The sequence below is a fragment of the Macaca thibetana genome, chromosome 2 (genome assembly GCF_024542745.1).
Source record: "Macaca thibetana thibetana isolate TM-01 chromosome 2, ASM2454274v1, whole genome shotgun sequence".
Lineage (NCBI taxonomy): Eukaryota > Metazoa > Chordata > Mammalia > Primates > Cercopithecidae > Macaca > Macaca thibetana.
This window is the reverse complement of record NC_065579.1, coordinates 111,736,251-111,749,442: the sequence shown is the minus strand read 5'-3', so window position 1 is coordinate 111,749,442 and position 13,192 is coordinate 111,736,251. Positions and strand designations below refer to the sequence as shown.

The following is a 13,192-nucleotide window of genomic DNA, read 5'->3' as shown; positions in this document are numbered from 1 at the left end:
AGTATTTTTGCTTTATCATGTACCTGTCCTTCCCTCTATCACTCCATCAACCCATCTTTTAAAATGCATTTCCATGTAAATGGCAGACATAGGTATACTTCCTTCCAGATACTTCAGCATGCATATCATCAACTAAAGTTCACTATTTGCTTATGTTTTTATTCTTTTGAGGTAAAATTTACATACATGAAATACACAAAACCATACCATTCAGTGAGTTCTAACGAAGATATAAACTAGTGTAACCCAAATCTCTATCAAGATATAAAACATGACTACCACCAGGGAAGTCTCCTTATGTTCCTTTCGTATATCCCTACCCTCATCCCACCCCAAGAAATCATTGTTCTGATTATTTCCCACCATGGGTTAGTTTTGCCTAGGTTATTTTTGTATGGATTACTTCTAGAATTTCATATAAAGGAATCATAATGTATATGTTATTGGGTAAGGCTTCTTTTGGCATATTTTTTTCTGAGATCTATCCATGTTATTGCATACATTGGTACTCTGTTCCTATTTTTTGTTGCTGAGTTCCATTTTATGAATGTATCACTGTTGATGTATTCTATTGATGGACATCTGGGCTATTTCTAGTTTCTGTCTATACAATGTACTTATTTTAACTAGGTATTGCTATCCATCTTCAAGATATTATAACTTGATAATTTATGCAATTTCATGGGTACCTTTTTTATTTGCTATCATTGATAGTCTGATAACTATAAAAACTTTTCAAATGTCTTTATTGTTATCCTCTTATTCATATCACTTTGAAAAACTTGGAAAATTACTTTCCTTTGAGAAATAGTTTTCTATAATGGTTATGTAGTGACAGTGTCATCTAATTTTAAAAGTCTTTTCATGGGACTGTATCTCAAATATACTGTGATAGATACTATGGAGCTCTTAGATTTATCAGGTACTATTTATTCTAAGTGCCCAACATCTTCACAATGTCCTGTGAGTTAGGTATTATTATTATCCCATTTTATAGATGAGGAAATTGAAGCCCAGAATGATTTAGTAATTTTAAATTAGTAAAGACAGCGAATAAGTGATAGAGTCAGAATTTGAATCCAGGCAATCTGATTTTCAAATCCTTGCTCTTAATTACTATGCTGGAGTGAATTGTGGAATAGGATATCACACTCACTGCCTTTAAAACCATAATGGAAATTTTGGTCTTCTTTGAGATGAGATAAATTAAAGATATAAGAAAATGTAACATCCTGAAAGTTTGAGTTATTGTTTGTTTTATATTCTCTGCAAATCTTTCTGGAAACTTCAAAACAACTAATTCCTGTTTATATTGGCAGTATTGTTTTAATAAAATAAGAATGTATATAATCATATATTGAGTTTACACTCAAAACTTTACTTGAGAGCGAAGATACTTAAGTTGAAACTTCTAAGCAATAAGCAAAATTTAATATAATCTGAAAAAGAATATGTTTTAGTTATAAAAAACGTGTTCTGTGGTAGAGCAGGGATCATTCTGTTTAACAGAATATTAGACCCTTGAGTCTGTTAATTCTGTTTTAGAACCCATTTCCATGTGTTTTGTGACCATTCAGATTATTTAAATTGCAGTTTAGAAAATGCTGTTGTGGCCTGGGCACGGTGGCTCATGCCTGTAATCCCACCACTTTGGGAGGCTGAGGCGGGCAGATCACAAGGTAGGGAGTTCAAGACCAGCCTGGTCAATATGAAGAAACCCTATCTCTACTGAAAATACAAAAAAAAAAAAAAAAAAAAAAAAAAAAAAAAAAAATTAGCCAGGCATGGTGGCATGCGCCTGTAATTCCAGCTATTCAGGAGGCTGAGGCAGGAGAATTGCTTGAACCTGGGAGGCAGAGGTTGCAGTTAGCCAAGACTGCGCCACTGCACTCCAGCCTGGGTGACAGAGCAAGACTCTGTCTCAAAAAAAAAAAAAAAAAAAAAAAAAAAAATCAGTTGAGTAGTATAGATTAACTATAACCACTGAGTCCAAATTCTAATTCCTGTGAAAAACATCTGATTGGTCTAGCTTGAGACAAACATTCACCTTAGGTTTAGTAACTTATAGCTGTGGGGCCCAAGCCAGAGTAACAACCATGAGTATTGAAGACCCAGAGTGTAGCTCTCAGAAGAAGAGTCATGACCTGGAAAAGTAGCTTACGTTTTACAATTAGGACTCAAATGTTTGCTTCCTTCTTTTGCATTTTTGGACATGACAAAAGGTAATTTTATTTATTTTTATAATGATAGCCATTTACTCCAGCACTATTTGTTGAGTTATCCATTATTTCCTCACTGCTTTGTCCCTTTAGTCTTTCTAACTTTAGTGAGGACTTGTGAACTGCTTTTAAAATGCTTTGTTTTTCTTTCTACTTTTAATCCCAGTATTTAGATCATTTACATTTAATGGAATTATTGATACACTTAGATTTAAATCTACCACCTTGTTCTTTTTTATTTGTCTCCTTTGTTCTTTGTTCCTTTTTTTCTTCTTTTTCTACTTGGATTTGGATTAGCTGAATTTTTTTTATGATTCCATTTTATGTCCACATTGGCTTATTGGTTAAATGCTCCTTATTTTTAGTGTTCGTGCTAGTGTTTATAATATCATCCATTTCTAGTTTATTACTGAATATCTTCAAATAATTTTATGCTATTATATATAGTGTATCTTTCAACAGTATAATTCTATCTCTTGTCTGTCTTTTGTGCTGTTACATATTTCACTTTTTCGTATGCCATAAATTCTATAATAGATTCTCTTTATTTTTACTTTAGACAATAATTTATCTTTTAGAGTGATTAAATATAAGAAAAAAAGTCTTATGTTTACCTTCATCTTTTTCCCATTTTGGGACCTCTTAATTTCTTAGTTTCTGTTTGGTTTCACATTTCTTCTGCCTGAAGAATGTCCTTTAACACTTCATGTGAACAGGTCTACTGGCAATGAATTCAGCTTTTTTCTTTTTCTGGTCTAAAAAAACAATCTTTAAAAAAATTGGTATGTAATAGTTGTACCTATTTCAGGGATATATGTGATATTTTAATACATTTATTCCATGTACAGTGATCAAGTCAGGATAGTGGGGTATTCATCACTTCAAACATTTATATTTTCTTTATGTTGAGAATATTCTAATTCTTCTTTTCTAGCAGTTTTGAACTATACAATAAACTATTGTTAACTATAGTTACCCTACTGCACTATCAAATGCTAGATCTTATGCCTTCTACATAACTGTATTTCTGTATCTATTAACCAACCTTGAAAAAAGTCTTTATTTCATCTTCATTTTGAAAGATTTTTTTTTTTTTTTGGCTGAGTTTAGAATTTTGGGTTGACAGTTGTTTTTTGCTTCTGTTTTGGGGCTTATTGTTTTTTCTTTCACGATGTCACTACATTGCTTCTGACCTGCATAGTCTGATGAGAAGTCTACTCTAAGTCTTACTTTAGTTCCTCTTTATATAATATATCTTTTTTTCCTCTGGAAAATTTCCAGTTTTTTTCTCTTTAGTTTTCAGCAGTTTGATGTGTCCAGGTGTGTATGCACATGTGTTTGTGTGTGTATGTGTGTTTTGAGATCGGGGTCTCAGTTTGTCACCTAGGCTGGAGTGTAGTAGTGCAATCATGGCCCACTGCAGCCTTGACCTCCTGGGCTCAGCTTCCTGATGTAGCTGGAACTACAGGTGAGTATAGTGCCCCCACCTCCCATCATTTTGAACAGCTGTATTGATATATAATTCATGTACCATAAAATTTACCCTTTTAAATTGTACAATTCAGCGATTTTTAGTATGAAATGCTACACTTAAGAAATACAAATACATTTTTAATTTACCATTAATAGCCTAAAATCAAAGAACAAGCCATTTTCTAAGAAACAAATACTGTGAGTGTATGTTAAGATGTTAAAAGAAGACATTTCATTAAAATTTTTCTGATCTTTGAGATATATATATATATATAATGCTTTCCAAGAATAAAAAAGGCTAAACTTCAGTTAGGGAACCACTGGAGTGGCAATAGGGGTAAACTTTCAAATCTACTTTCAGCTGCAGTGTGGTTTTGCCTTTACTTCTTCTGGGATTCTTTGGAGTATTACTGGCCACAAACTGTTAATTTTCCAGCTTGGAGTTTCCTCAGTCATGTAGATGGTATAAATTTATATCCTAAACCTGTATGAGATATAGACCCACAGCTACACATTCACATTTTGAGGGGACACTTTTTCCTAGCCAGATATGAGATGGGAATCAAAGCATTTCCTTCTTGTCTCTTTATGCATAGGGTTGAAATTTTTTCTATCAGTGACTTCTTTAAGCCTTTTGTGAGTTTCAGCTTAATACAAAGGTCTCAGTTCCAGCCTCCCCCCACGTATGGACCCAGTGAGCCTCTAGATTATCAGACTGACACTCTTCCCAAGTCCAGCTGTCAGTTTAGCTCACAAACTTACTATTCTGGATTTTAGTTTTATCTGTTTTGGCACCTGTGTTTTTCTGTACCTATGTATTAGATATGTGTGAATGCATGTATGTGTCTTTTAAATGCATGCCTCAACTAACCTGTGCATTTAAAATAATGTCATATTTTATCCATCAGCACTAGGAGGAAGAAGGATTTTTAGCCAGTCATGCTGTTGTGACTGTAGTTGATAATTAATCATTGTGCTTGCTCTTTATAGTTTCTAGCAGCTTGTCTGTTTATAATATTGTGCAATGGTTGAGAGCAGTTCAGACTCTGGAGTGAGGGCATTTGGGTTCAAACTTCCTCACTTTCTGTCTTGAGAGTTTGGTAACATATTTGACCTCTCAGTGCCTTGGTTTCCCCATCTGTGAATGAAAATAACTCCTACTTCATAGAAATGTTGTGAGAAAGCACTTAGCACATAAGTGCTCAAGAAATGTTAGTTTTTTGTAATTATCTTTGAATATCTCACTCTAGTCTATATCTTAAGTTCTGATTTTGCCATGTTTCAACCGTGATGAAAACGCTTACTGTGTCTCCTAGGTGGAGGTAGGAGACAAAAAATAAAATGCAAAATAGTGTGTTCCTTTTTTAGTGTTTATACATTACTCTGGCTACTTAACAGCAAAGCTTATTTTCCTCCAAATTACCACCTCTGTCAGAAACGTAGATGGATAATGCTGCTTTCTTCAAACTGCTCAAAGATCTCAAATGTGGGCTAGTATTATTTTCATACCTAGAGTAAGGTATACTTAGAATGCAAATTCCATGGCCTGGCCTTATTTCTATGATGGACACAACAATCCAATTTTCCAGTATTCACATAAGGTTATATTAAATAGGAGTCAGATTTCTTTCAGAGTAGACAAGAATCTCTAATTATTGGGTAACCAAGAACATTTATTTAGGCATTACCAAGGATGTTTATTAACATTAGAATGTTAATTTATAGGTGTTGTTGCATTTTGTGAGGGAATGAACACATACTGTATTTTTCCAATAATAAGGACATGAAAGGAAGAAAATAATGTCTCTTTAAACAGGGCCTTGAAAGGTACCAAAAGCATCTACTAGTGTAATTACTAGGTAACGTCTATGAAAAAATAACTTTGTTTGCAGAATGCCTTTGCTTTCTTTGCTGTGGTAGGAAAAGTAGATTTTAAGCACCGTCTGGACCTTTTTGTACTTTAAGTAGGATTTCAGCACAATTAGAGCCAAGAAAGAAAACGTCCAGTCGTCTAGTTTAGTCTTTGGGGAAAGACAGAAACTAAAAGAACACAGTTATTTGAGAGTAAATTAAAGAGCTTATAGGGAAAGGGGATTTTAGCTCTAGCCCTAGAATCTGTTGGAATAGAAAGAGAATGGGAAAGCTGACGTGACATGGGACAAAAACTCCCTTTTCTGTGATATGTATATATATCTATTTAAATATATAAATATTAAATATATATAATTTTTTATATATAATTAAATAAAATTATATATGTGTATATATATTTTTTAATGGAGTTTCATTCTTTGTTGCCCAGGCTGGAGTGCAGTGGTGCGATCTCAGCTCACTGCAACCTCCATCTCCCGGGTTTAAGCGATTCTCCTGCCTCAGCCTCCCCTATAGCTGGGATTACAGGCACCCACCACCGCACCCGGGTAATTTTTGTATTTATTTATTTATTTTTTTTTAGTAGAGACAGGCTTTCACCATGTTGGCCAAGCTGGTCTTGAACTCCTGACATCAGGTGATCTGCCCGCCTTGGCCTCCCAAAGCACTGGCATTACAGGCCTGAGCCACCGTGCCCGGCCTCTGGGCTATATTTTTAAAAGAAAATTTAATGTACCGTACTGAATACAAGAGAAACCTAGGACAGTGAGCATCATCCATGAGGAAGAGCAAAAAGCACATCATATATTACACATCTGAACCATGAATCATATATTCTTGAACACAGTCTTTACTGTGCTAACTCAGAAGAAACTCCTAAATAGATCTCAGATATATACCACCCTAAACTTGGACATAATTTGTAATTCTACTTATAATCTGAGGAAATCCCTTATATGCTAGTGGATCTCTTGTTTTAAATGTTTATCAAATATTTTATAGTATTACTTTCATATTATGTTAACAGATGTCATGTATTAAAGTTACCATGAAGACAGCATATTATATTGGGAAGAGCAGAGCTCAGAGATTCACAAGGTCCTACTATTTCTAACACTGAACTAGTTTTGGAACCTTGGAACCTTGAGCAGAGTACTTCCTGAGACTGAATTTCTTCATTTGAAAAATAAATAAGAAAAAGAAAAAAAAACTCCTTTTCACTTTTTTCTCATAGGACTTTTGTGAAGAGTAATCCTGATAATGTATATGAAATACTTTGTACAGATTGATGGTGATATTTATTATTTATATAATTCTAAAGAAATCTCAATGTTTATGTCTTCCTCTCAGAATTTTTTTTATTATATTCTAGGCCTTTAATGATTGACCCCCAGGGTCAAGCCAATAAGTGGATCAAAAACTCTGAAAAAGAAAATCAGCTTAGTGTTATTAAGCTATCAGATTCAGACCATATGAGAACGTTGGAAAACTGTATTCAGTTTGGAACTCCACTTCTATTAGAAAATGTTGGTGAAGAACTGGATCCATCTTTGGAGCCTTTACTACTTAGACAAACTTTTAAACAAGGTATAAAGCAATTTCTATTAATCTGTAGAACTGAAAGATGATTGAATTATCTTGGAGGCATGAAAGAAGCCTACTACATAAATTTAATAATAATGTTAATAATGCAGAACTTCTGGTTCATTGTTATGAGTGAAAGGAAATTTGGAACAAGCTATCAGGAATGAACCTTAGCCAGATATATACCTTGCCCTCTCTTCATTGCCTTAACCACTGTTATCTAGACTGTCAGAGAACATAAAGAAGTTGAAGCCAGCTTGAAATTCCTTTATCCTGTGACCCTTGACCACAAAAAGTCTATTGTTATGAATAGTGGTGGTGTCAAACCCCTGGCCTCAAGTGATCCTCCTCCCTCAGCCTCCCAAAGTGCTGGGATTATAGGAATTAGCCACCATGAATAGTGATTGTGAATGTGGGCCTGAGTTGAGTTTAGGTAAACATTGTCCACCTAATATCTTTCTGTTTATAAAAATTTGTCTCTGCCAAGTGCTATTACCTTTAAGAACTTTAGTCATTTACATATATTTTAGAATCATAATTGAAAATTGATGGAGGAAGAAAGCTCAAGAGAAATCTTGATTTACAAAGCTCTATGACAACCAAAGAAAATGTCCCATAAAGAGTCCTGCTGTATAACTACTTACTTGTTGCTGTGTCTGTGACTTTTGCCTCTCCTGTTTTCTATATGTTGTTATTATCATTTTGAGACAGAGTTTTGCTCTGTTGCCCAGGATGGAGTATAGTGGTGCAGTCTCAGCTCACTGCCTCCTGGGTTCAAGTGATTCTTGTTCCTCAGCCTCCAAAGTAGCTGGGATTACAGGTGTGTGCCACCACGACACCCAGGTAATTTTTTTAGTATTTTTAGTAGAGATGGGGTTTCACCATGTTGGCCAGGCTGGTGTTGAACTCCTTACCTCCAGTGATCCACCTGCCTTGGCCTCCCAAAGTATTGGAATTATAGGTGTGAGCCACCGAGCCTGGCCTTGTTTTCTATTTTAAATTACTTTAGGACCATTTATTTGTAACCTAGGCAAGGCCAGAGAAGTACATAGTGTGAGGGGCTATGTAACTAGCTCACTTGTTATGCATTTGTTTTCTGAACTATAGGTGGCATTGATTGCATCAGACTTGGTGAGGTCATTATTGAGTATTCCTTTGATTTCAAATTTTATATCACCACAAAACTAAGAAATCCACACTATATGCCAGAGCTGGCTACAAAAGTGTCTTTGCTCAATTTCATGATAACTCCAGAAGGACTTGAAGATCAATTACTAGGTATTGTTGTTGCAAAGGAGAGGTATGTATTTTCTTAGATGCTTCTAGACGGTTTAAAAAGGAACATTTGTAGGCCATTAATATTTTTGTTTTGTGAATCTTTTAAAACTTTGTCAAATTTTATACTTTGTTACTATAAATAATCACATAATCCTCTAAAATAGCCATCTGTAACAAGTAAGTTATAAGCCAACTGTGTTATATTGGGCTTTTAGTATGGGCAGTTGGGTTCAGGTTACATGCCATTGTTACAGGAAAGGGATCCCGATCCAGACCCCACGAAAGGGTTCTTGGATCTTGTGCAAGAAAGAATTCAGGGCGAGTCCACAGAGTAAAGTGAAAGCAAGTTTATTAAGAAAGTAAAGGAATAAAAGAATGGCTCCTCCATAGAGCAGCCCGAGGGCTGCTAGTCGTCCATTTTTATCGTTATTTCTTGGTTATATGCTAAACAAAGGGTGGATTATTTATGCCTCCCTTTTTTAGACCATAGAGGGTAACTTTTTGATGTTGTCATAGCATTTGTAAACTGTTATGGCACTGGTGGGATGTAGCAGTGAGGATGAGCAGAGGTCACTTTTGTGGCCGTCTTGGTTTTGGTGGGATTTAGCCAGCTTCTTTACTGTAATCTGTTTTATCAGCAAGGTCTTTATGACCTGTTTCTTGTGTTGACATCCTATCTCATCCTGTGACTTAGAAGGCCCAACTATTTGGGAATGCAGTCCAGTAGGTTTTAATCTCATTTTACCCACCCCCTACTCAAGATGGAGTTGCTGTGGTTCAAATTCCTCTGACACCATGACTTCTGACTTGCATCTGAATGAGCCAGAAATTTCACCCCTAGGAATCTATGCTGTGACTGTAAATAGAAATACATTCATTTATATACATATACACAGGATATTAATAAGAAAATGCTTAGCAAAAGAGGGAAAAAGCAGCATATAAAACTATATCCAGAATATGTAATATTTTGTTTAAAAAAAGATGGATGTTTATCTACATATATAAAAAGAATTAAAAAAAGATTGGGAAGGAATACACTTCAATGTTAAAGTAATTCTCTCTGGTGGTAATTTTTATCGTTTTCTTTATACTCTATATATGTACTATTTTTATTTTAAGTTCCAGGGTACATGTGCAGGATGTGCAGGTTTCTTACATAGGTAAATGTGTGCCATGGTGATTTGCTGCACTTAACCCATCACCTTGGTAGTAAGCCCAGCATGCATTAGCTATTTTTCCTGATGCTCTCACTCCTCCTACCCACCCTGACAGGCCCCAGTGTGTGTTGTTCCCTACCCTGTGTCTATGTGTTCATCTTTTTCAGCTCCCGCTTATAAGTGAGAACATGCAGTGTCTGGTTTTCAGTTTTTGTGTTAGTTTGCTGATGATAATGGCTTCCAGCTCCATCCATGTCTCTGCAAAGGACATGATCTTGTTCCTTTTTATGGCTGCATAGTATTCCATGGTGTATATGTACCACATTTTCTTTATCCAGTCTATAGTTGATGAGCACTTAGGTTGATTCCATGTCTTTGCTATTGTGAATAGCACTGCAGTTAACATACACGTGCATGTACCTTTATAATAGAATGATTTCTATTCCTTTGGTATATACCCAGTAATGGGATTGCTGTGTCAAATGGTATATCTGGTTCTAGGTCTTTGAGGAATTGTCATACTGTCTTCCACAATGGTTAAACTAATTTACATTCCCACCAACAGTGTAAAAGTGTTTCTGTTTCTCTGCAGCCTCACCAGCATCTGTTGTTTCTTGACTTTTTAGTAATCACCATTCTGACTGGCATAAGATGGTATCGCATTTTGGTTTTGATTTACAGTTCTGTAATGATCAGTGATGTTGAGCTTGTTTTCATATGTTTGTTGGCCACATAAATATCTTCTTTTGAGAAGTGTCCTTTGCCCACTTTTTAATGGGGTTGTTTGTTTTTTCTTGTAAACTTGTTTATGTTCTTTGTAGATTCTGGATATTAGACCTTTGTCAGGTGGATTGATTGCAAACATTTTCTCCCATTCTGTAGGTTGTCTGTACATTCTGATAGTTTATTTTGCTGTGCAGAAGCTCCTTAGTTTAATTAGATCCGATTTGTCAATTTGCGTTTTTGTTGCAATTGCTTTTGATGTTTTTGTTGTGAAATCTTTGCCTGTGCCTATAATAAGGATTAAAGACTTAAATGTAAAACCACAAATATGTATTATTTTTTTAAAATGAGGAAAAACACTATGGTACCTGGGAGGGCTACTAGTAAAGAATTGCTTCTGGAAGGAAATCTGATCTCACTTGAATCTAAATGTAACATTATCAAGTGGTCTAGTAAATGAAATCGAATTAAAAGTGAAAATATTTAACTATGAAGTGTTTCTTCCAATATTTAAATCCCACTTGTAGAGTATCCAATGCAGAACCATGTCATAACATATTCTATTCCGTGGTAGACTGTGTTATTTTGAAGTTTCATCCCATTTTTGTTTGACATAAGTGTTTCGACATAAATGCCAATTTTGTCTTTCACTTAAAGAGTCAGTTTTATGACCAGTCATCCTTTCAATGTTTGCTACTATAGAAAATATGATGAAAATGAGACTTAGTGGTGACAAAATCAAGAAATAAATAAGAAGTTCATACTTTGAATTTCTTCTCCAGTTCTTACTTTTGCATACCAGCTATGCCGTATGGATAAGTCTAATGTATTCTTAGACTTACTGTGGCACATGTTATTGCCACATTTTACATGCATACAATTAATGCTTTTTTTGCTTGAACTTCTCAAATAGTTATGTGTGTGAAAGTATTTTTCCCTTAAAGCAGTTAATCACCTTAGTTTGTGTTAGATGTCTACAAATTTGTGATATGTAACACTTAGATGTAAATTTAGATAAAATACTACAAATTTGGACTAAATGTTTCTATCTTTTTAGACCAGAATTAGAAGAGGAACGAAATGCCCTTATTCTTCAGTCTGCAGCTAACAAGAAACAGCTGAAAGACATAGAGAAAAAAATTTTAGAAACATTATCATCATCAGAAGGAAACATTTTAGAAGATGAAAGTGCAATTAAAGTCTTAGACTCTGCCAAAATGATGTCCAATGAGATAACAAAGAAACAGCAGGTGAAAAAAGAATCCTGGAAATCTTTTGATTTAAATCTTAAGATTCTTAAGAAATCTTAAGATTCCGATTTTCTTCCAGCCCCCAGGGAAGGTGCTGGAGTAGCCTTGCTGGAAAGGAAAAAGAAAATGATAAAATACCAAAACATAAATTTAAACTCTTAAGAGAATATCTTACTGTTAAATTATTTAAAACCTGGTCTGATCTATATGGTATCTATACACAGAAGAAATAAATTTAGAATGAACGTTTTAAAATATATTTATTATTATTGGATAGGTAAGGAAGGTATTATTAGAAGTATCGGATAGGTATTATTGGATAGGTAAGGTATTATTAGAAGTATTGGATAGGTATCCAGTTTCAGCTTTCTACGTATAGCTAGCCAGTTTTCCCAGCACCATTTATTAAATAGGAAATCCTTTCCCCATTTCTTGTTTTTGTCGAAGATCAGATGGTTGTAGATGTGTGGTGTTATTTCTGAGGGCTCTATTCTGTTCCGTTGGTCTTTAAGTCTGTTGAAACTGGATTCCTTCCTTACACCTTATGCAAAAATTAATTTAAGATGGATTAAAGACTTAAATGTTAGGCCTAAAACCATAAAAACCCTAGAAGAAAACCTAGGCAATAACATTCAGGACATAGGTATGGGCAAGGACTTCATGACTAAAACACCAAAAGCAATGGCAACAAAAGCCAAAACTGACAAATGGGATCTAACTAAACTAAAGAGCTTCTGCACAGCAAAAGAAACTACCATCAGAGTGAACAGGCAATCTACAGAATGGGAGAAAATTTTTGCAAACTACCCATCTGACAAAGGGCTAATATCCAGAATCTACAAATAACTTAAATTTACAAGAAAAAATCAAACAATCCCATCAAAAAGTGGGCAAAGGATATGAACAGACACTTCTCAAAAGAAGACATTTATGCAGCCAGCAGACACATGAAAAAAATGCTCATCATCACTGGCCATCAGAGAAATGCAAATCAAAACTACAATGAGATACCATCACACACCAGTTAGAATGGCAATCATTAAAAAGTCAGGAAACAACAGATGCTGGAGAAATAGGAACGCTTTTACACTGTTGGTGGGACTGTAAACTAGTTCAACCATTGTGGAAGACAGTGTGGGGATTCCTCAAGGATCTAGAACTAGAAATACCATTTGACCCAGCCATCCCATTACTGGGTATATACCCAAAGGATTATAAATCATGCTGCTATAAAGACACATGCACACGTATATTTATTTCAGCACTATTCACAATAGCAAAGACTTGGAACCAACCCAAATATCCATCAATGATAGACTGGATTAAGAAAATGTGCCACATATACACCACGGAATACTATGCAGCCATAAAAAAGGATGAGTTCATGTCCTTTGCAGGGACATACATGAAGCTGGAAACCATCATTCTGAGCAAACTATGGCCAGGACAGAAAACCAAACACTGCATGTTCTCACTCATAGGTGGGAATTGAACAATGAGAACACTTGGACACAGGATGGGGAACATCACACACCGGGGCCTGTCGTGGGGTGGGGGGAGAGGGGAGGGATAGCATTAGGAGATATACCTAATGTAAATGACAAGTTAATGGGTGCAGCACACCAACATGGCA

At 35.2% G+C, this 13,192-nt stretch overlaps 2 protein-coding genes across 6 annotated transcripts in view; one reads left to right on the top strand and one right to left on the bottom strand.

Annotated features, from left to right (window-relative positions):
* The window catches only part of PDE12 (phosphodiesterase 12), a 508,182-nt gene that overhangs the window by 188,237 nt on the left and 306,753 nt on the right, over nt 1-13,192 (bottom strand). The window lies entirely within an intron of this gene.
* The window catches only part of DNAH12 (dynein axonemal heavy chain 12), a 248,319-nt gene that overhangs the window by 176,147 nt on the left and 58,980 nt on the right, over nt 1-13,192 (top strand). For all 5 annotated transcript variants that reach the window (XM_050781109.1, XM_050781106.1, XM_050781108.1 and 2 more), the window contains 3 exons: nt 6,937-7,151; nt 8,256-8,448; nt 11,367-11,559. In XM_050781109.1, coding sequence (XP_050637066.1) covers nt 6,937-7,151; nt 8,256-8,448; nt 11,367-11,559 — 601 coding nt within the window. The remainder of the gene's footprint in view (nt 1-6,936; nt 7,152-8,255; nt 8,449-11,366; nt 11,560-13,192) is intronic.